Source organism: Mastigoproctus giganteus, chromosome 4, assembly GCF_048544385.1.
Source record: "Mastigoproctus giganteus isolate SK-2022 chromosome 4, ASM4854438v1, whole genome shotgun sequence".
Taxonomy (NCBI): domain Eukaryota; kingdom Metazoa; phylum Arthropoda; class Arachnida; order Uropygi; family Thelyphonidae; genus Mastigoproctus; species Mastigoproctus giganteus.
In genome coordinates this window covers 138,396,502-138,421,312 of record NC_143578.1, presented here as the reverse complement: position 1 = coordinate 138,421,312, position 24,811 = coordinate 138,396,502, and the positions used below count along the sequence as shown (strand labels likewise).

General features: G+C 36.0%; 1 protein-coding gene across 3 annotated transcripts in view; it reads left to right on the top strand.

Annotated features, from left to right (window-relative positions):
• Positions 1 to 24,811, top strand: part of LOC150087090 (nuclear factor 1 A-type-like) — a 384,875-nt gene that overhangs the window by 179,861 nt on the left and 180,203 nt on the right. For all 3 annotated transcript variants that reach the window (XM_090371811.1, XM_090371808.1, XM_090371809.1), the window contains 2 exons: positions 2,301 to 2,357; positions 11,197 to 11,259. In XM_090371811.1, coding sequence (XP_090227937.1) covers positions 2,301 to 2,357; positions 11,197 to 11,259 — 120 coding nt within the window. The remainder of the gene's footprint in view (positions 1 to 2,300; positions 2,358 to 11,196; positions 11,260 to 24,811) is intronic.

Below are 24,811 nucleotides of genomic sequence, written 5' to 3'. Positions count from 1 at the left end.
GTGCCGCCACCACCAGCCAACATCCATTTACTGTCCAACTTCAAACTCACAGAACCAACTTTTCATCTTGCTCGTTTATTCATTCAACTGCCGTTTTCTGGAACAACCTTCCTTCATACGTATTTCCTGAAAATTACAGTCTACAGAAGTTCAAGTCCAATGTCAACAAATATCTTCTTTCGTCTTCTCAACCTCAAACCCAAGCACGGTACTAAGTACTATAGGTTCTAACACCTCTCGTGTTTGGGGTTTACATAAAAAAAATATATATATATATATATTTAATGTCTGATTTAAAAAAAAACTGTATGTATTTAACTATCTGATTTTCTACCTGATTCACTCAAATGAAAGGAAAAAAAATCCAATGTTGAACAATTATAAATGTAATTAGAAGCCTGAGTTTTGGAAATATTAAATTGTTTCATAAGATTAGAACATTCTCATCTTAAGAAGTAGATGAAGAATTTCTCTGAAAGTTTTGATACTTCTGTTGCTTAACTTGAAACAGAAAAGTCAGAGAGGAAGATCACCAATATTTACTTGAAAGGTGAAATATGTCAATCTCAACGTGGATTTCTCTGCAATAAATGAGAGCCATTATACAATCCAAAACCTGCGGCAGGCATAACTACAAGCATATAAACTAGGAAAAGATTGGAAATGAGAAGTCCACATAATATGAATTAATGTATTTTGTAGAAATCATCTTTTTTTTTTAAATAAACAGTACTATTACAGAACAAGCATTAAATAAATCTTGTTGCATAATAATGACATGACCAACAAGAGTAGAAAGGTTGGGAGCGAATGTGTTCTCAGAATTTAAGATAAAAGGGTTCAGAGACACATTTGATAAAATTCTAATCCCACATTAGCTCTAGTAGGGGTAAAGGGAAGTTCCTCACAGTTCACAATGATAATATGAGGTGGATGGGAGGAAGAACAGTAAACATCAACTAGAAAAGGGGGTGGGGTTGGAATTACAAATGCAATGAATTGTAACTGCTTCAAAATCCTGAGACTTAGAATGATAAACGGACACTACCTTCTTTTCTGATTTAATAATAATAGAAATGCATTTGCTTTTTTTATTCAAATGCTTTGTTTCATAAGAAACTCACATAACACCACAGAATCAAATCAGAATGGTTCAATTAAATTGGTTTCAGTTGTTACACGAGGAGTTACTAACCTATATGCTTTATTACAAGCTATTTTCTCCATCTTGAGTAAGTATTGTTTCACTGGTGAATAAACAGTACTTGTGCACATGACTGCAATGGTATTTCATGAGCCTATGTGCATGGCTCATGAAATACCATTATGGAGGCCCCTTTCTTTTGTTATAACTTCATTATGAACATTTATGGAATGTTTTGGGGTCTCCCTTTTATCAGGCGTGTTGCACTGGATGCATCATATCCCCTTTTTCAATTTTTTCACCCCAGTGCTGATTATGATCCAAAGTAGTGTTAGAGGCAGATGAGGTAGTGGATGGCAGTAGTGCAGCCTTATTTCTCACAGTCATTTGTTAATTTTATTCCCTGACACAGGAACAGACAGGGATGGTGTGACAGTGTTGAAAATCTGGCAGATTGTAATAGATCTGCTTCCTGTTGCTAGTTGGTAGGTCCATTAACTTTATGTTCTTCTGTTGTCACCAGAGTTGTGTTGGTATTTCTTCCTTGTACCCGTTTTTCCCAACAGCATTCAGGCAGACTACAGCTTCTGACAACCCAATAATTTGACCTCCTTCAGAGCCCATCAGCTGTACATAATGTCACCTCACCTTACTCAGGTTAAAACATTTGACACTCTTCAGACATTCATTCACACTCCATTTTATCTGTGTGGTGATGTTTACACGTTTGTATACCACCTTCAGATTGTTATATTAGAGCACTAACAGACACGTTATTGGATGCTCTAGTTTTCTAACGGTTTGATGTCTTAATTATTTACATCTACATATGTCACTTATGCAAGCAAATTTTCTGGTGGATCCATCCATTATTTTTATGTGAGGCAGTTTTGGTGAAGAGAAATACAAAACTTGCTGGATTATGGTTTTGGCCCACACCTTTGGTAAGTTTTTATGATGAGCCAAGCAAGGCTCTGTCTTAACTCTGTCTTCTTTTAAATATATTATCTGTTCTTATCTGAAGCCTCATCCTTAAAAATTCTTAGTAGTAGCTCAATAAGTTTATTACTGATCAGACAGTTGTATTTTATGAGATTATACCTGAATCGAGACCAGTTTGAATATGTGATTTTTGCATTTTTTTTTTTTTTTTCAGAAACATTAAGTGGATTAAGAGATGGATTGTGTGACACTTCTGAACATGATGAAAGAGGTGAGTACAAATTACATAAATTAATGATGTCTTTCTCCTTGGAATTAACTCAGCAGTACTCGCATGGAACCTGACAGGTCCCTTCAAAAAATAACTGTTGTGTATTGACTGTTAATTAACAATTAAAAAGCTAAAATTGTTTCTCACTCCCAAAATATAATCAAACTTTTATTTGAGAAGTTTTGGAAATTAACATTTATTGTTTGCTTGGATTTATAAGTGCAAAGGACATGTTGACCATGCAAGTGTTTACTATTTTTGAATCTCAAGCCAAGGTGCAAACCTCAGTAAAAGTGTCTTATAAACAGTACATTGCTAAAACTGATATATGCAGGTGAAATAATTTCACAAGTATGTCTGCCAGGGACAAAATTAAGTTGTAGATTATATAATTATCCTTTCAAGTGCACAAAAGGTGATATTAGTGTAGATGCTGTTACTAATGACAATAACCGTTTGTGGTCTAATGTCACAGCTGCTGCTGCAACATCATAAAATTCTGCTTCCTATCAGATGTTATGGCAGCTGTGATGTTTAGCATTGCCGATTATGGTATTTGTTTTTCTGTTATGCTGGCATAATTATTATACTGCCATCTATATATACTTCATATAAACAATATGAAAAACTAGACTGATGTTTACATTCAATTATTAGCAGCAGGTGACAGTTATAAAGTGACAGTTTCATCATTTCACAAGTCATGAAATGTCTTATACTCGCTTAAAACTCAAATTAAGTTGTTTTATACATAATGGGGGAAAAAGTGTTAGTGCAGTGTGCTGTGAGGTGGTTTGCATGCTGATATGATCCAACGAAGTGGATCATATTCAAAAATTTAATGTTTATAGCAGAAGGGGGATAATTTTATGAATAAATTTGGTAAATTGTGGATTTAGTTTGGCAGGCCAGCTGATTCTCTGATGAATTCTGAAGGCCAGACATGTTTCCTTCCAGCAACCTGCTAGTTTCAGAGTTCATAGATAGCAAGTTGTCCAACTGCGTTGTCATTAAGATAAATATTATTTAAGTTAAATTAATTAGATAGTATGAATCAGAGCTGTACTACTCAATATGTTCTACGTAGATAATAATATCAGTAAAATAATAAGAGGAGTTTACCTCAATATAGTGCGTAGAACACTTCCTTATGATACCCTCCAGAAATTAAAACGGAAAAAACCGAAAACTTACCGGTACATTAGAGTAAAATATAAATAATTAAATAATCAATTTAACACAATTCAAATCAATATAAAACAATTAAAAATCAAATTAACGTAATTAAAAGAATAACGAAAATTTTCAAAACGATTTTCCTTCCCGAAGCTGACAACGCTTTTCGACCGTATGTCGTGATCACAGGAATGAAAATTACCGAATCGGGTTAAACCTGACACTTAAATAGAGATTATTTGTCTTCGCGCATGCGCGTAAAGGTCCACGCATCGAAGATCAAATATGGCCGCCGAACATTAACAGAATTCTTGTGTAATTTAATTTCAACGGTTTCTGCAATTAATAGTCGCGTATAATTACGTTGAACGTTAAGTATTTTGGCCTCATTAAATAAAAAAGTATGTTTTTCGTTAATGGCATGAAAGGCTAATTCTGACGCTGCTGAACAAGAAGCACGAACTGAGGGTTCATGTTGATTTACACAAATATTAAGAGAAAATCGGGTCGAACCCTGATAAGACGAGTCGCAATCACCGCAAGAAATGTTGTATACCAGATCATTAATTTGTGTTGCGAACGCTGAAAGAACGCTGAACAATCGCTCTGTTCTTTCAGCGTTCGCAACACAAATTAATGATCTGGTATACAACATTTCTTGCGGTGATTGCGACTCGTCTTATCAGGGTTCGACCCGATTTTCTCTTAATATTTGTGTAAATCAACATGAACCCTCAGTTCGTGCTTCTCGTTCAGCAGCGTCAGAATTAGCCTTTCATGCCATTAACGAAAAACATACTTTTTTATTTAACGAGGCCAAAATACTTAACGTTCAACGTAATTATACGCGACTATTAATTGCAGAAACCGTTGAAATTAAATTACACGAGAATTCTGTTAATGTTCGGCGGCCATATTTGATCTTCGATGCGTGGACCTTTACGCGCATGCGCGAAGACAAATAATCTCTATTTAAGTGTCAGGTTTAACCCGATTCGGTAATTTTCATTCCTGTGATCACGACATACGGTCGAAAAGCGTTGTCAGCTTCGGGAAGGAAAATCGTTTTGAAAATTTTCGTTATTCTTTTAATTACGTTAATTTGATTTTTAATTGTTTTATATTGATTTGAATTGTGTTAAATTGATTATTTAATTATTTATATTTTACTCTAATGTACCGGTAAGTTTTCGTTTTTTCCGTTTTAATTTCTGGAGGGTATCATAAGGAAGTGTTCTACGCACTATATTGAGGTAAACTCCTCTTATTATTTTACTAATATTAAGTTAAATTATAACATTGATTTAACAAAAAACAAAATAATAAAATAAAAGAGGAAAACAAGGTTTCCAATACTTCTTAATATCATTGAAGGTAAAGAAATATATATTTTATAAATCAGTTCTGTCAATTCGATGTGAGAATCTACCAGACAACATGTGATGGTGCCTCCGTGGGCGGGAGCAGCAGTGCGTAGCACACGCTTCTTGATTAGACCGGGGTTCGAGCCAGTGACCACCAAATACGGAGGATACGGAAAGGTCAGGGAATGACCACCGCATATCCCCGGAGCAATATGGCCTTAGTTGCTAATGCTCCTAAAATCCAAATAACAAACAAACAAACAAACAACATGTGATGGGTTCTCACATGAAAGAAGAAAGAATTTATGTATAGCGGTCCTTGTTTGAGAGAACTGAGAATTGCACAAGGAAGCATGAATTATAACAAATTATTGAAATAATTCCTCGTAGGAATTAATTCAATAATTTGAATTATTAATTAATAATTCCTCGTAGGAATTAATTCAATAATTTGAATTATTAATTAATAATTCCTTGTAGCAATGTTGAGTGTCAAAAAATTTTCAGCCATGAGGATAGGGGAAACCGAATTCCAGTCTTCTTTCTGATCTGAACAGCAATGGCATTGTTATAAACAAACTTTTGACTCAATTTCTAAAGAGCTGCAAAGTGTACTACAATATCTTTCTTGAAGCCATCATAATCACTTGATGTCTAAAGATAATCCAGATGGAATTATTTGAAACTTACAGACAGAGAAATGTTGGATAAACATATTGTATTTATAAACAATCCTGTGAAATAAAATACAAAAAGATAAAGAATACCATTAATTAGAATTGTACTCTGTTTAATGTGTATATATACAGCGGACCCCCACTTTACGATATTAATCCGTTCCAGAGACCATCGTATCGTGAAAATATTGTAATGTGAACCCAATAACACATTGTTCTTTTGGTAATTCATTCCAAGACCTCAGAAGTTGAAATTTTCGCTGTGTAACTAAACTATTTATCTTTCTAAAAGGTCATTTTTTATAATGGAAATTGTATTAGTTTTATATCAATTTATGTCAAATAAGCACAACACAAAAAATCACTTCAACTAAAGGATACAAAAACAAAACATGCATCCAACACATTTACAAACGCTGTTATTGACGGAGAGGAAGGACATATGGTTCAGTTGGAGACAATTGTAAGCCCATCATAAAGTGAAATAAGTAGGCACTGGTTAACATGATTGTTGCCTAGTAGAATCAGCCGCTTTATAAAAATCAAATTTCAAAAAACCAATTCAAATCGTTAAAATGCACTACACTTTCATCATTATCATATGTTCAGTTGTAAGAATCAAATTATTTTTATTTTGGAGGTGACCTCCAGAAATGTCCACAATAAAAATAATTTGCAGTTTCGAGTTTATTGGGCTTTTCTGTTAGTGGAATCTCCTATAAATGGGTAGTAAACTCGATCTTATTGCATTTGGGAAAATACCGATAACTGGAATTCTGTGGGTTTTTACTTTATTATGGTGAAATGTGTTTTCCCTTCACTGAAATCTTCAGTCATAAAAAACAAATAAATTTTCAGAAACTTTTCATTCCTATTTTTTAAGCTTCGTAAACTTGTTACTCCATATCCCACTTGTCCAATTTGTGTGTGCTGGGTCCTTCGTTATTGATTTAAAATTTAAAATTTTAAAACCCAAAAAAATTTTAAAAAAAGTCAGTGAACAGAAATATCATTTAGTTAGTATGTATATATTACAGTATTAATTAAGTACCTAAACATAAATTTATTTTTATTTTACTAAACAAGTGAAAAATATTCTTCCGATTTTCACATACCATTTAATTTTGTTAATTGGTAATAAAGTGTAAACTTGTGCTTTATATCTTAATACTTTTATAGCCTGTGGATAATGTTCCTCCTATTTTGGCAACTTATTAGAATCGCTGTTTAATAGAATTAAAATTCAATTTGCAAACGTGATCACAATGACCAGTGCTTACTACATATTGTATACTGAACGGTATTTTGTGACGGTGAGTTCATCGTAAAGACATTTGATCATACAGTGAACGAATCGTAAATCGGGGTCCACTGTATTGTACTTTGGTATTTTTTCACAAGTGCTTCTAAAAATAAATGAACTAATTTCTTTCAATCCAGTGTTGTTAAATTGAGTAGACTGCATATTTTCACCTTTCACATATATGTTTTTTATATTTTTTTATTTATTTATTTTTTAATCTTCCCTTTATGTGGTGCCTGAATTAGTCATTCCTGGGCAAGGGCTGCATGGCTTTTATCCAGTTATGCATCCCACAAAGAGGCAGCCAACCGGGCTAGCCAGGTGGGTAAAGTGCCTGTCTGGCAACCCAAAGGTCGTGGGTTCGAGTCCCGCCTCGGGCGTGGATCAGAGTAAAAATGCAAAAACCTTGAGAGGTGCATGATGGCCACCGAAGCCGATGCACCAAAAACTAACAAAAAAACAGAGACAAACCAAACATAGATCACACACAAATTTATAGGCATGGTACTTACAACTCATGGTTTGTGCAGGCAACTTATATGGAATACCTTACTTAAAGATAATGTTAGTTTGTCTTAAGCTGTTGTCCATCTCCCTTAAAATTTGCAATTTTGTTATTTTTCTATAATTCTTAACTAATTTTTTAAAACTATGGAAATAAATAATCACACTGAACTTAAATACTACAAATAAAAAAAAAATCTTTAACTGATAAGATAACACTAGTTTACAAATTTAAGTTTGTTCACTGGGGTTTGAATTTCAATAGGTCCTACTGCCGAAATATGTTTCTGTGATTTCAAATATGACTTAGATATTTTTCTATCACATCCAGATACATTACAATTTAAGAAATAAAAAAGTATTGTTTTTTACGAAAGTATATAACTTTATTGTATTTAGTAATGACAAATTGATAGGATTACTTTTTCCTATATCAAAAAATACGTAAATACTAACAAGTATTAATCAAAATTCTGAAACTTTCATTAATCAGATCTTCGTCTCTTTGTTTGAAAAGAACATTTAATTGTTTTTCTTTTATGTACAGTGCCAGGTTTCTCTCTTTTTAAACACCAGCAGTAGTCAGCCATCATACTTGTATTCCACCTTCCCTGGTACTTCTGCTCCATTTCCTTTATATCTTGATGGAATCTTTCCCCTTGTTCTTCGCTCATCTGTGCAAGATTTTTGGGGGGAAAAATCAAGATGGGCATGCAAAAAGCGAATTTGCTTTTTTCAAAAGCAATATGAGCTTTTCAAAAAGCTCATATTGCAACCTAAATTGCGAAGCTTTTCGAGCATATTTTGAACAATTTTCCCATAATCCTGTGATTTATGATTCCTAGAAAGTTTTCCATTACACTTTTAAAAGAAATCCAGGCTTCCCTTTCAACATCAGTCATAGTAGTTTCAAACTGACCATCTAAAACCAATTTTCTAATTTGGGGACCAATGAAGATACCCTCCTTAATTTTTGCATCAGATAAACCAGGAAATTTACTGCAAAGGTACTTAAAGCAGTTGCCATCCTTATTCAATGCTTTAACAAATTACTTCATTATGCCTAACTTGATATGCAGTGGAGGTAAAGTAATTTTATCTGGCTTCACCAAACTCTCGTGCACAATATTTTTTGACCCCGGTGTAAGATTGTGCCTCTGCTTCTTTGTCCAATGTAGCGCTTTAGCTCTGCTATGCCATTCACAAATAAAGCATGACATTTTAGTGTACCCACCCTATTGCCCCAACAACATACATAACACTTTTAAGTCATCACATAGTTGCCATTCGTGATCTTGATATTTAATTTTCTCCAGAAGCAACCTTAGATTGTCATAAGTTTCTTTTAAGTAGACTGAATGAGCAACTGGCACAGGTGTGCACTTATCTCCATTATACAAGAGAACACCTTTTAAACTAGTCTTAGAAGAGTCTATAAATAGTCTCCATTCACTAGGAACATATGATGGAGCTCCTAAGGCACTTATTAAACCAGCGATATCACTACAATATATGAGAGGACCTTCTTGTGAAAAATACTGTATAAACTCCCCTTCATGATTTCTGTACCTGGAGCAAGTAAGTTCTTCACTTGAAGTCTGGATCCCAGAATTTCAGCAGCATACTTTGAAAGACCTAAGTCCCTTACTAAATCGTTCAGTTTGACTTGCGTGAATTGCTGTGGCGTTAAAATATTTTCTAGTTGATAACATTCCTCTTCACTAACCTCTTTAGCTTCTGCTTCGGTGGAAGATGTGGACTCTAAAGTTTCTGGTGGAGGTTTTACAGGCAGATCAGGTCCATGATCTGCCGGTCTTATGGCTGATGGTAGATCTGGATATTTGATGTCCTTTTTATTTTTTGAATTGTAACCTTTAACGTCACATACACAAAAGTAACATTCGGCATGGCTTACCGGCTCATGCCACACCATAGGAACAGCAAATGGCAAGCACACCTTTTTTCCTTGACTCCATTTTCTAAGATGTTTGACACATGTATGGCATACTTTATGCGGTGCCCACGATTTACCCTGATCGCCTAGTTTTATGTCAAAGTATGCATAACACGATTTTTTTACAAAATTGGTAATATTTCACCTTTGCTTTACAGGAACAAAACAACCACATATGTAACCAAATATGTCGGGACTGTTTATACACTTTTTGGTTCCATACTAAAAGAAAACTAACACGCAATGAGAGCTCACGACGGTTTTTACAGGAGTACTGTGACCGTATAAGGGATGTGCCACTTATATAGGCTCTGTGGTTGAGTGGACTGTACAAACAAGTGAATGCATGCTCAGACAAGTTTAACCCATAACTACACACAGGAGTCTTCCAGACTCCACTTGGAAAATAAAATTCTGAGAATCACAGATGAATCAGAAGAGCAGGGTGGGGGCCATCTTCCTTCCTGGGTCAAGATCAGCTACCTTGCAGTGTGTGTAGTTACGGGTTAAACATGCACAATCTGTTGTATTTGAGGCAAATATTTGATACTGATTACGAATATAGGGGTATAAAACTTGTAAACCATTGCAGAAACTATAGTTATGTACATATTTGCATATAATACCTAGGTAATATTTTGTTAATGAATTGTGAAAAATCTTTATGTGATAGAAACAAAATGGACTTCGGTTTAGTAATCAGGAAACATGCATAAATAACTGCCACATACTTGTACTCAAACCCCAGATACACTGTAAACCAGTGTAATGTATTCAGTGCAAAAAGATGTTTGTTGTATTGGTTATCTAGTGAAAAGAACTGATCTTAGCACACAAAGTAGAATGACAGTTTTATCCAAAGCCACTCTTTTGTTGGCCAAATCAAGTCATCCATAGATCAAGTTATATTACCCATTTCTAAGAATGCCTACCACATGTTGAGAGCTAACCTTTTGTGCTGGGGTTGAAAAATAACTTTTTGCAAAAAAAGATTATATTCTTTTAAATGGGACTTACGTGACAAATTTGTGTTATTAAAAGTGAGTAATTTTATGTTAGAAATTATTTCTTACAGGATTTATGTAATTATAAGTAAGATATTAAAACTGGGCTCTACTGTATTTCTCTTTTGTTTCATCTGCATGCCTCATACTAGTAGTAAATAATTATGGTTTCAGTAAGAATCAGAATTGATGCCTTCTCAACTCATATACCCTTTTTTACATCAATTTTGACAACTTTGTTTAGTTGATTGTATAATTTGTTATATTTCTCTTAACTCAAAAATTCATTCAGAAATCCACAATTATGTATACTTTAATTGGTATAAAAATTCTTAATTAAAAAAAAAAATAGTTGTTTTCATTATATCCATAATTGATGCCACCAGCTCTGACCAATTATAACTTTATAAAAATAAATGAAATAAAATAAGTAAAATTGATTGTAAAGTGTAGATTAAAATCGTTAAACCTGTACTACTATAAAATTGAATAAAATTATTCAGTTTTATAGTAGTAGTTAGTGCTTTATAATGAATTGTTGATGCAGCACTACTTATGCTGCCAAAAGCTTCGATTTTATAGTAGTACAGGTTTAATGATTTGAATCTATACTTTACAGTCGATTTTACTTATTTATTTTATTTCATTTATTTTTATAAAGTTATAATTGGTTGGCGGCATCAATTATGGATAGATTTCCTAACCACAGAGGCCTTTTTTAGTGAACTGTTTTCATTATAGTTTTAAAAGAAACTGAGCATCTCACTATTTATGAATTATTTTTCACTCTTAAACTATTCCAAAATTTTATTTTTTTTGAATTTGATACCTACCTTTTATGAATGTTTATTTTACAGAAGCAAATACACTAATTTCTACGTGTGTTTTTACACCAGCTGAGATATACAGACTATCTAAAGGTAGGATGCTAGTAGTTTACATTGTTAATAATGGAGTGTTTTGTTATAAATATAATTTTCTCTACATGAGCATTATTAAATATTATTTTTGTTTTACCATAATTATGAAATATTTTTAGTTGGACCATGAATTGCATCTCAGAAGAATTACTTGTTATACTTGCACTTACATACAGAATGAATTGAAGTTATTTAAGGAGTCCATAAACATCTTAAAAATTAAAGACACTTTTTGGTTATAGTTTTTAAAGATGATCTTTCTATGTTGCATTCATTTAGTTTAGGTTTACTTCCCTATAGCAGGGTTTAAACCCATTGCCTTTCAGTATAAAGAGAGGTGAGTTTATTATTCATTAGCAATAGGTAAGCTCACATCATGTTTTCCATAGGACAAATAAAGTTTCAAATTGTTGAAACATGTATTATCCTCAAATGTACATGCATGTACAAGTCAAGACCTTGGTATAACTTCTAAATAGTTTTTACTTTAGAAACTTAAAATTGTGTCACGAAATGCATTTCTTCACCTTGTGATTAAGTAAGAGCTTCCTGGGTTCCTTTTCAGGAGATTAGGAGTTTGCATATTCTTATAGCTTTCATAGAAGGTATATTTTATAGTGTGTGTGAAATCATTTTTCTGAAAACAGTGCAAGCTACCAAAAATGTGAAGCATATGCCATTCACTTTATATAATGAAATATTTGCCTACTGTCAAATTGCCAGCATGTTCACAAGCACCTTCTTGAGATTCCGACTGATTGAATATTGTAACCTTGCTATCAGATCTAATATTTGCAAGCCTTGTAATTCACCATTCTTATAGAAAGCACCAATCTAGTTGGACATGTCATGTGAGTGTATGAGAAATATGCTGAATACATTGCAAATTTACTTTATGTTAGTTAAAACTTTGTATATAGTTTAATATGAAGTAAATATGGATTGCTGGTTAAATTGTAACAAAAGTGAATCTGAATAACATGAAGGTGCATCCTGCTTGAAAGAGAATAGTAAACTCACATTGGCTGTGTGGAGGGAGATAAAAAAAAAAAAGAAATCTTGAAAGAAACTGGAAACAACTGCTGTTGCTATGTATTAGTATTAATACTGAAAATCGTGCAAGAAAAAAATTTATACAGCATCAGCCAAAAAAACCAGCACTCCTTCCCCATATCACCTATCCATCCCTTCTAACAGTTTGTTTAGTTCTTTGAATTTATTCAAACTACCCAGCCCTACAACCCCAGAGTTTGTTCCAACAATTGACCACCCACTGGCTGAAGGCAAATTTCCAGACATCTACCCTGCAACCATCCTTCCTCTGTTTGAATTTATGCTCCCTCATGTAGCAAGAGGAGGGATTCAATCACCATTGAGCTTACTATTTAAAGCTTCATAAACCTCAACCAGATCTTCTCACAGGTGTGTAGTCTCCAGGCACTGCAGTTTGCAAAACCGAAGCCTTTTCTGGTATTGTTAGACAAGTCATATTAGTATTAGTGGTGGCAAATGATGCAAATAAGCAAGCTTATAGAGCATCAGCCAAAAAAACTATCCACAACTCCTATCCATCTACTCCAAGAATTTGTCTAGTTCTTCCTTGCCTGTCACCACCAAATACGGAGGGTGCGGAAAGGTCAGGGAATGACCACCACATATCCCGGAGCAATATGGCCTTAGTTGCTAATGCTCTTAAAAAAAAACCAAATAACAAATAACAGTTCTTCCTTGAATTTATTCAAATTATCCACTATCACAACAGATAGAAGTTTGTTCCAACAATCACCCATCTGCTGGCTGAAGGCAAACTTCCACACATCTCAATTTGAATTTATGTCTTCTCAAGTGCATAGTTTCAGCAAGAGAAAGAATCATGACCATTAAGCTTACTCAATCTGCTACAAGATCTTAAGCCACCTCCATAGCCAGGTGGAAAGGAGCAGCAGTGCATAGCACATGCTTCTTGATTATACCGGAGTTCGAGCCCGTCACTACCAAATACAGAGGATGCGGAAGGGTCAGGGAATGACCACCGCATATCCCGGAGCAATATGGCCTTAGTTGCTAATGCTCCTAAAAAACAAAACAACAACAACAAGATCTTAAATACCTCAGTCAGATCTCCTTGCAGGTGCCTGTGCTACAGTTTGCAGAACTGAAGCCTTTCTTGGTAAGAAAACCAATTTGTTCCCTTCTCTGCACCCATTCCAGCAAATCTACATTCTTCCTAAAGTGAGACCACCAGACCTGTATACATTACTCATTACTTGAGATGCTGCCTAACCATGGCCTTGTACAAAGATAATCACCTCCTTATCCCTGCTGGCAAAGTTCCTGTATATCATTGACAAAACCCCATGAGCTCCTGGCAGCCTGTCTGCACTATTCAGAGAACTTCGTATCTGACTGCACAGTTATCCAGGGATCTTTTTCATTTTCCACTATGCTGAATGTAGTACCACAGTTAATTTGTGATTACTGCTACCTATATGCAGTACCCTGCATTTGTCAATGTTAAACTTCAGCTACCATTTCTTGGCCAATCAGCCTAATTTTTCTAGACTTTGTTGCAGTAATTTACCTTGATTACAGTCATTAAGTCCACATGAAGTGTGCCAAATTACTAAGGCATTCAGAAATAAAACACAATGAACAAGTTAAAAAAACTGTAGAGCTTTTTTAAGGAGCAAACAGGTGTGGGCAGTACAAAATGTACATAATATACAACAACTCAACTGGTCGCAATAATGAAAATAGCAAATATGAAAATAGTACAAATATCTCTACTGACAGCAAAATAGAGAAATCCTCATGGTGTAGAACAATGTTTCTCAAACTGTGTGCCACGGCACATTAGTGTGCAGCAAGTACGCTTCAAGTATGCTGTGGAAAATGCCAAAAAATTAATAATTCCAAGTTTTATAATATTAAAAATTAATTGCCTTTTTGTTAGTTTTTATATAATTATGTTAATTTTTTTACATATTTTATTTTAAATTTCATGTAATTCATTTGCGTTAAAAAAAAAGATATTAAAAGCATATTTAAAACAAATGATAAGTGTATTATTAATTATGCCCAATAGAAATAACTGCCCATTTGTGAATATATGAGTATAATAGTGATTGTAGTGTGCCGCAAAATGTTAGTATCTTTAAAAGTGTGCCACAGCAATGAAAGGTTGAGAAACACCACTGTAGAAGGTATATTAATTTTATGAGCTTGCAAAGAAAGGCTGGTTTCAACAGTTTTGGGAGATAAAGCAACAAAACATTTTCAATGTTATATCATTGTCTTGATATAACAATAAAAAGCAATGAAAAGCAAGGGGCAGTTGGCAACTGCTCCTTGGCATTGGGGCAGTTTCCAACACTTTAAAACAATTAATTTATTAATAAAATATACATATTAAGAAATGTTTTTTTTTTTTTTTTTTTTTCATATGTACATGATGCTCACAATATTACCACCCTTAAGAATTATTTTGCAAAATATTTGGCTATCTTTTGTTGTTAAAAGCATATTTAAAACAAATGATAAGTGTATTATTAATTATGCCCAATAGAAATAACTGCCCATTTGTGAATATATCAGTATAATAGTGATTGTAGTGTGCTGCAAAATGTTAGTATCTTTAAAAGTGTGCCACAACAATAGTGTACACCGATCATTAAAAAATTTTCGTATTTCTTTTAACTCTCAAATATGTTCAGAAACATTTTCTTCACACTGAATACCTCAACGAAGTTTCAAGAGCTGCCAACATTCTGTGTTTTGCCAACTTTTTAGGTTCATTGCCCTCATTTTCTTTCTCTTGTCATTGATATTGTCACTAGTTCTTTAAACTTGATTCTAATCTCAACGACGTCCATTTCCACTTACAGTCTGCCAAACCCCATGTACTTTTTCTGACAGAATCTCAGTTATCGGTTGATTCAACTACTGCTCATCTCAGATGCCCAAATTATTCGCTGTATGATTCCTTTCGCCTCAAAGGTGGTACTTGTGCATATGTCCATTCTGATATTCCCTGTCAGAGACTTGGCAATTTGGAATCTTCTCTCTTTGATCTTCTCTGGCTTAAAATCTCTCTACCTCATTGTGTAAAATTCATCTGTTGTCTCTACCGTTCTCCCAACTCCACTAATCACTTGGAGCTCTTTGACTTCCTCTCTTTGCAACTTGACTTTCTCCAGTCCAACTTTCCTAACAGTGAGATAATTTTCCTTGGTGATTTTAATGTTCACAACTCCAGCTGGCTTCTGTTTTCTAGTCACACCGACCCAGCTGGTCGAGATGCTGAGGCTTTTGTAATTACTAATGACCTTGCACAGATTGTTAATTTACCTACAAGAATACCGGACAATCCTAATCATACAGCCAATATGCTTGATCTTTTTCTCACAAACAACCCTTCTAAATACACGGTCGAAGTGAGAGGTCCTTTAGGTACTTCCGATCACAACTTGGTGATTGTCTCTTCTCCAATGGAACCTTTATCTCATGGCTATTCCCAACCTCGTGTTTTTTGGCATTACAAGAATGTAAAATGGGATGACCTCCGAGACTTCTTTTCTTCTTTTCTTTGGTCGGATTACTGTTTCAAAAGTTCTGATGTCAACGTTTGCTCAGATCGTGTCAGTGAAATTATTCTTGCAGGAATGGAATCCTTTATCCCACACTCCACTTTAAATTCTCGTCCTTTATCTATACCTTGGTTTTCCAATAAATGTGCTAAGGCTGTTCAAGAGAAGAATGTTGCATATCGTAATTGGCTTGTTACTAATTCTTCAGTTTCATTTTCTGCCTACACCAAAGCTTGCAACAATTGTAAAGCAGTTATTAATCATTCCAAACTAGAGTTTGAACAGGCTAAGAGTAGAAAACTTGCTTCTTGCCCTAATGGTAGCCAAGCATTCTGGTCTCTTGCCAAAGCTATTGGCCGCAACTTTTGCCCATCTTTGCTCCCACCTCTCTCCAAATCAGATGGTTTCTGTTGTCACTTCAGCCAAGGATAAAGCTGACCTGCTAGCATCCCATTTTTCTTCCAACTCATGTATTAATGATATTGGTAAAACACCTCCCACCATTCCAAACACGCTCCATTCAATGCCTCCTGTGCTCTTCCGTCAAAAGGATGTCAGAAAGATTTTGACGAATCTTGATGCTAAGAAAGCTCCAGGTCCCGATGGTATTTCTCCACTTGTTCTCAAAACCTGTGCTCCTAAACTTGCTCCTGTTCTTTGCCGCCTTTTTTCACTTTCTTATTCCAAAGGTGTTTTTCCTTCTGCTTGGAAATTTGCTCATATCCAGCCAGTTCCTAAAAAGGGTGACAAATCCCTCCCATCCAATTATCATCCCATTGCAATTACTTCTACTCTTTCTAAAGTAATGAAGAAATCAATTAACCGCCAACTGTTAAACTACCTAGAAACCTTCTGTCTGATCAACGATCGCCAGTATGGATTCCATCAGTGTCGATCCACTGGTGATATTCTGGCTTATGTTACCCATTTATGGACTAATTCAATGGAAAGGTTCGGTGAAACACAAGTAGTTGCTCTTGACATCTCAAAGGCTTTTGATCATGTTTAGCATAAAGGTCTTCTAAACAAGCTTCCATCTTGTGGTTTGCCAACAGCTTTTAGTAATTGGTTATCCAGGTTTCTCTCTGAACACTCACTGAGGGTGATGGTAGATTGCTCTGTCTTCTAACTTCTCCACTAATGCTGGTGTCCCCCAAGGTTCAGTTCTTTCCCCCACTCTTTTCCTCTTGTATATTAATGACCTTCTTCCATTGACTGGAAATCCTATCCATAGATTTGCCGATGATAGCACATTGCATTCCACTTTCCATTTTGAGAAACCTTGTTCTGCTCAATCAGCTTCAACTTCTCGAAAATCTGCTACCAATTCCTTAAATGCCGATCTTCAGGTAATTCTCCAGTGGGGGCAAAGACAACTTAGTTGATTTAAACCCTTCTAAAACTCAGTCTTGTCTTATATCGCGCAAAAAGGATTCTTCTGCTCCTATGCTTATCTTTAGTGACACTCCGATTTCTAGGCAAAACGATATATCTCTTTTGGGGATTACCCTGACTTCTAATCTCTCTTGGCACAAGCACATTACAAATATTGCTTCCTCTGCATCTAAAAAACTTGGTTTTCTCTTTTGCTCTCGGCGTTAACTTTTCTTCCAAACAGCTGCTCACTCTGTATAAATCGCAAATCTGCCTTTGCCATGGAATATTGTTCCCGCATCTGGGGTGATGCCCCCAAAACCTCTCTCAGGCTTCTTGATTCCATTCAGAAGAGGGCAGTTAGGTTAATTAATGATTCATCTCTAACAGAGTCTCTCCACTCGCTTTCTCGTAGACGTACTGTTTCTGCCGCATGCCTCTTCTACAGATACTTCCATGGGCACTGTTCTTCTGAATTGGCTTCTATAATTCCAGCTCTCTCTTTCAAAACAGTCCCAACACGTGCCACCCCCAGCCAACATCCATTTACTGTCCAACTTCAAACCCACAGAAACAACTTTTCATCTTCCTCATTTATTCATTCAACTGCCGTTTTCTGGAACAACCTTCCTTCATACGTATTTCCTGAAAATTACAATCTACAGAAGTTAAAGTCCAATGTCAACAAATATCTTCTTTCGTCTTCTCAACCTCCAACCCAAGCGCGGTACTAAGTACTATAGGTTCTAATACCTCTCGTGTTTGGGGTTCACATAAAAAAAAAAAAAAAAAAACTAGATCTTAAATATGAATTTTTTTTTTTTTTTTTCCAAAACTGTCCACCAAAATATTGGAGTCACTCAGATATTCAACTACTGTGACCATGTAAACAGAAATAGGGGAAGTTTAAGACAAAGTGTGGATGATTCACTTCTGCAAAACGGCACTAAACTTTTCCTTTACTTGGTGTAAAGTAAAACCACTCTCTCCTAAACCTTTAACAGGGTGCTTACAGTTAAAGATTGACTTTTGATTGATTTTTGTATGTCCGAATGTGAAATACTCCTTGATCTGCCCGCTGGCTACGGATACATAGGAAGTAGTTGACTAGCTCAACTTCTCTGTATGTGGGGCAGATAGTTAGATAGGTTTTATGGGTACCACTCATAATCCATAAAATTTTCTTCATTCTAAGCACTCTATTTTAAATTTAAAAATATTCGCTAAATAGAAAAATTCTCTATAAAGAAGTTCATTAAAGTGTAAAGTGTGTTTAAGGTCAAACAGCACCAGGGGTTTCCCCCATCTCTGCATGGTATATATTGTCTTGTGATACAGAACACTGTAAAGGCCAGAGATTTAAAAGTATATGGGTATTGTTTATGTGTAGTGTTGTTCCTCTGGCCATTTAGCCGCCAGACCCTGCTGAGGCATGATGTTGCCTTCACTTTACCCATGATAGTCACTCTGGCAGGTCCTGCCACCTAATTTCCTGAGATTTCAATGGCTTGGACCAAAAAAAAAAAAAAAAAAAACAACCACACACACATGGAGTGATAGCGGCAGGGATAGCGCTAGAATTTGAGGGTCCGAAAGGTTTGTGGGTGAAGAGTGGTATTAAATATAGTAATAATCTTAATGGAAAACAATCACGTAATGTCCTTCCCTAACTATATTAGATGTAGTTTTTTTATTCCAAAGTGCATTTTGTTATGTGTTCGTTGATCGTTACAAAATATATTAAAATAATTGCTTACAATCCTTTATTATTCTTTGCACACAGGCATCTCATAGGCATGCAGCATTCCTGTCCTCTAGTCTAACTCTCATAACAGTGAGATAATATTCCTTGGCAATTTTAATGTTCACAACTCTGGTTGGCCTCAGTTTTCTAGTTCCATAGAACTAATTGTTTGAGATGCTGAGGTTTTTGCAATTATTAATGACTCCACACTGCTTGTTCATTTGTCTACCCAAATATCAGACAATCCTAACAACACACCCAACACCTTGATCTTTTTTTACCAGCAAATCTTCCAAGCACTCAATCAGTGTTAGTGGGCAGAAGCAGCAGTGCGTAGCATACGCTTCTTGATTACACCGGGGTTCGAGCCCATGCCCACCAAATACGGAGGGTGCAGAAAGGTCAGGGAATGACCACTGCATATCCTCGGAGCAATATGGCCTTAGTTGCTAATGCTCCCAAAAAAAAAAAAAAACTCCTTGCGCTTCAGATCACAACTTGATGATGGTATCTCTAATGGAGCCTCTCCCTCATGGCTATTCAGAGCCTCATGTTGTTTGTCATTACAGGAATGTGAAATGGGATGATCTTGCATTATTTCTAATCTTCATTTCCTTGGTTTGATTGCTATTTTAAATCTTCCAATTCAAGTGTTTGCTCAGATTTTGTCAGAAAAATTATTCTTGTGGGGAAGAAATCCTATATTCTGCATTCCACCCTGCTTCCCTTCTCTTTTCCAATGGAGCCCCCCCCCCCCGCCTCCTGCAACACCAGGGCCCACCCACTAAAGAGAAGCCAACAAGTTTTGAAACAGTGCCGTCCAGCAGTTATCAGCTGAATTATGTGCCATCAAGGTTACCTTAGAAAACATTCTCCATTTGTCCATTGGCCTTGAAATTTGTCCTGTTAGCCTTGAAAAATTCCTCCTCACCAACACATCCTGTAATAAAAACAATAAAAACTCAACTGATGCATATCCATGATCACAAGCAAGTAGTCATCTTATGCTGGATCCCAGGCCACACTGGGATACCAGGGAATGTAAAAGCTGACTATGCAGCCAAACGTTCATCCAACATAGCATCGCCAGATTACTACGTTCCATATATGGACTACAGATCCCATATAAGGAATACATGTAAGGAACAATGGACACTTCTATGGTACTGAATAACAAGCTTCGTGAAATAAAACCTGAACCACAGTTATGGGTCTCTAATTTTTGTGTAAACAGAAGCCGACCGGGCTAGCCGGGTGGGTAAAGTACCTGCCTAGCAACCCAAAGGTTGCAGGTTCGAATCCTGCCTCGGGGTAGGATCAAAGTACTCAAAAACCTTGGGAGTACTGCCACAGAAGCTGATGCGCCAACAACTACCCAAAAAAAAAAAAAAAAAAAAAAAAAAGTGTAAACAGAAAGGAAGAAGTCATCCTGGCCAGAGCACAAATCGGGCATAGTCAGCTCACCCACATTTTTCTTCTTACAGGAAATGATCCTCCGTAGTGTATGCACTGCAACTCTTCTCCCAATAAAGCACGTTCTCGTTGAATGCACCTTATACACTCAAGCCCGAAAAGCCTCATTCAGTATTCTTCAAAATCTTCAAGAACCTTTGACACTCCGCCAGCTCTTAGGTAATGATGCAAATATCCTGGAATTTTTCTGCTTTTTAAAACGGTTACATCTGTATAATTGTTTCTAACCGTTCTTACAGATGCCGTGTGACCTTCATCTCGTTTATAGGCGCAATATGGCCTAAGTAGCCCTTGCACCAGAAATAACCACCAATACCAATCTCCCCCTCCCTGTGTTTGTTCCATTACAGGAATGCGAAATAGAATCATCTGTGTGATTTCTAATCTTTTTTTTTTTTTTTTTTTGTTAGTTGGATTACTGTTTTAACTCTGCCAGTCCAAATGTTTCCTCAAATTGTTTCAATGAAATTATTCCATCCTAAAACATCATCCTTTATCTAAACCAATAAATGCGCTAGAGCTATTTAAGGTAAGAATGTTGCATACTGAAATTGACATGAATAAAAATCTCCAGCTTCCTTTTCTGCCTACACACAACAATTATAAAACAGTTGTTAACCAGTCTAAACCGATTTTGAACAGGCTAAGAGTAGAAAACTTGCTTCTTGTTCAATTGATAGTTGAGCATACTAATCTCTTGCCAAAGCCATTGGTTATAAATTCTGCCCATCAATATTTCAGTGTTATTTACAACTCGACACTTCTGTTACATCTCACCTAAAGGCAAAGCTTACTTACTCTTCTAACTCTTGTATTGATGATCTTTGTAGATCATATCCTGTCATTCCCAATACCCTCAATGAATCATGTCTTCCAACATAGGGATTCTAGAAGAATTTTGAGCAATATTGATGCCATGGAAGCTCTAGGTCCTGATGGCATTTTCCACTTGTTCTCAAAATCTGTGTTCCTGAGCTCACTCCTTTTCTCTATCACTTGTTTACACTTTTTTTCCGACTAGTGTGTTTTTCCTTATTGCATGGGTAGCAGTAAGGAAAATTGTCACTGTCCTCCCCACACTGGGGCCCAGGTTAAAATCCTGTTGATGACGCGAGGAACTTTTATAGTATTTTTTCACTCCATGGCTGAGTTAGTTGATATCACACATAGATAGCAATGTTTTTCCCCTGGAAAAAACTGGGGTTTTTTGTCCAGCAAAGCAGGAAAATTGACCAGAGAACACATGCAATTTACAGACACATACACATGAGTAGTTGAAAGTAACTTTCCAGATGACCCTAATATAATAGTTTAGTTTAGTGTTTTTCCTTCTGCTTGGAAATTTGGTCATATCCATCCAGTTCCTAGAAAATGTAGCAAATCCTTCCCTTCCAGTTATCATCCAATTGCTTACCTTTACTTTTTTCAAAGTAATGGCGAAATCCATCAGCTACCTACTCGTAAATTATCTTGAAACCTTCCATCTGGTTTAATGATCATCAGTATTAATTCTGTCATTGTTGATCCACTTGGCGATATATTGGCTTACATTACTCATCTCTGAAAAAATTCAGTGAAAAAATATTGTGAAACTCAAGCAATTGTGCTTGATATTTCTATGGGATTTGATTGTATTTGGTATAAAAGTATTCTAAACAAGTTCCAATCTTTTTGGCCTGCTGAATTTTTTTGCAAAATAGTATCCAGTTTTCTTTCTGACTGTTCTCTGCAGGTGATGGTGGACGGTGCTTTCTCTTCTAAATTCTCCAAGGTTCATTTCTTTCTTCTGCTCTTTTTTCTCTTGTATATCATTGATCTTCTTTGACTGACTGGAAATCCTATCCATAATTTTGTCGATTATAGGTCTACATTCCACTTTCCAGTTTGGAAAACCATGTCCTGCACAGTCTCAACTTCTTAAAATACACCACCATTTCCTTTAAATGCTGATCTCCAGAAATTGTTGAAGTTAAACATAAGGAAGTCAGTTGCGGTGAACAGGATCTATCCAGTTATATTAAAGGAGGCAGCAAAGGAAGTAAGCAAAACATTAGCCATAATTTTGGGAGCTGCCCATGGACTGGAGACGTTTAAATGTATCACCAGTTCACAAAAGAGTTTCAAAATGTGATACAAGTAACTGTAGACCTGTTAGTTTAACTTGTGTTCAAAAGAAAATAATGGAGGCACTAGTTAAAGAAGCATTGCAGAATCATCCAGACAAGACTGCAGTAATAGTTACGACACAGCATGGCTTTGTTAAAGGGAGGTCTTGTCTGACCAATTTGAATGGCCAGCGGTCATATGGTCACAAAGGAACTGGATGCAAAGAATAATTTTGATATCATATATTTGGATCTTAGAAAGGCTTTTGATATTGTTGCACATGGAAGACTGCTGCACAAATTGGATTTGCTGATAAAGGAATGGTTGAATGGGAGAAGACAGAGAGTGGTAATAAATGGACACTGCTCTTCATGGACTAATGTTATTAGTGGAGTCCCCCAGGGTTCAGTGTTGGGTCCATTGTTGTTTTCTGTATTCATCAGTGATATCGATGATGGTATGAAGTTTAACATTGACAAATGTAAAGTACTGCATATGAGAAGCAGTAACCCCAGAGTAACATATCAACTGTGTGGTACTACCCTCATGGAAGCGGAAAGTGAAAAAGTCCTGGGGGTAATTGTGAGTCAGATATGAAGTTTGCTGAGTTGTACAGACACCCTGTCAATGAAATACAGGAATTATTTGCTAGCAGGGACAGGGAGGTGATTATCCCATTGTAGAAGTCAATGGTCAGGCCACGCCTTGAGTACTGTGTACAGGTCTGGAGGCCTCATTTTAGGAAAGATGTAGAGTTGCTTGACCATGTACAGAAAAGGGCAATAAGATTGGTGAGGGGAACAAAGGGGTGCTCGTACCAAGAAAGTCTTAAGTTCTGCTAATTGCAGTGCCTGGAGAGTAGGCACCTGCGAGGTGATCTGATTGAGGTGTATTAGGTTGTGAATGGTTTCAGCAAGCTGAATGCTGATGGGATTCTTCCTCTTGCTCAGATTAAGAACCTGAGGGGGCATAGATTCAAATTGAGGAAATACAGTTGTAGAAGAGATGTGCAGAAATTTTCTTTTGGCCAGCGGTCAGTTGATTGCTGGAACAGACTTCCATCTCTTGTTGCGTAGGTTGATAGCCAAATAAATTTAAAGCTAAGCTGGACAGGCATTTGGAATCAATGGAGAGGTGAAATGGGAGGGTTTTTTTTTTTTTTTTTTTTTTGGTTGATGCTGATTAAGCTTCTTTTCTTGTTTGTTTGTTTGTTTGTTATTTGATTTTTAGGAGCATTAGCAACTAAGGTTATATTGCTCCAGGGATATGCGGTGGTTATTCTCTGACCTTTCCGCATCCTCGGTATTTGGTGGTCACGGGCTCGAACCCGGTCTAATCAAGGAGCGTGTGTTCTGCACTGCTGCTCTTACCTACCTGGCTTCTTTTTTTGTATTGTATGCCTCTAGTAATACTAATACGGGTTCATCATCATCATCCATTTTCAATCCACTGCAAGATGAAGGCCTCTCCAGCAACTTTCCAGTTCCTTCTGTTTTGTGCAATGGCAATCCATTTACTACCCACAAACTCGTGAATTTCATCTATCCATCTCTGCCATTATCTTCCAGGTTTTCTTCTAGCTCCTCTTGGGGGTACCATTCTGTTATTTTCTTAGTCCATCTGTCATCATGTCTTCGAGCTATGTGTCCTGCCCAAGACCATTTTAGTTCTTTAGTTTTGATAAGAATGTCCTTTACTTCAGTTTGCTGCCTAATCCATGTGTTTCTCTTCTTATGTAACAGTCTGATTCCCAATATAATTCGTTCCATTCTTTGCTGTATAGTTCTCAGCTTGTCTTCCATTCTTTTGGTGAGTACCCAAGTTTCACTTCCATAAGTCATGGTGGGGAGTATACATTGGTTCATTATTTTACGTTTCAGACAAACTGGGGTATTGCTCTTCAGTATGTGACTATATTTCCTGAATGCTATCCATCAAAAATTTATTCTTTTGTTTACTTCCAGCCATTTATCATTATTACAGCTAATAACTTGTCCCAGATAAATATATGACTCCACCTTTTCAATTACTGCTCGTTCAATCATTATGTCCCTTTCTGTGGCATACTTGTTCATCATTACTTTTGTTTTAGCTATATTCATCTTTAGTCCAAAATCCTTACTAATTGTACATAACTGATTAAGATTTTCCTCTAATTCTTTGGGATCATGGCTTATGACCACAATGTCATCTGCAAATCGTAAATGGTTTAGGTACTCTCCATTCACATTGACTCCTTTCACACTGTCTAATCTTCTGAAAGCTTCCT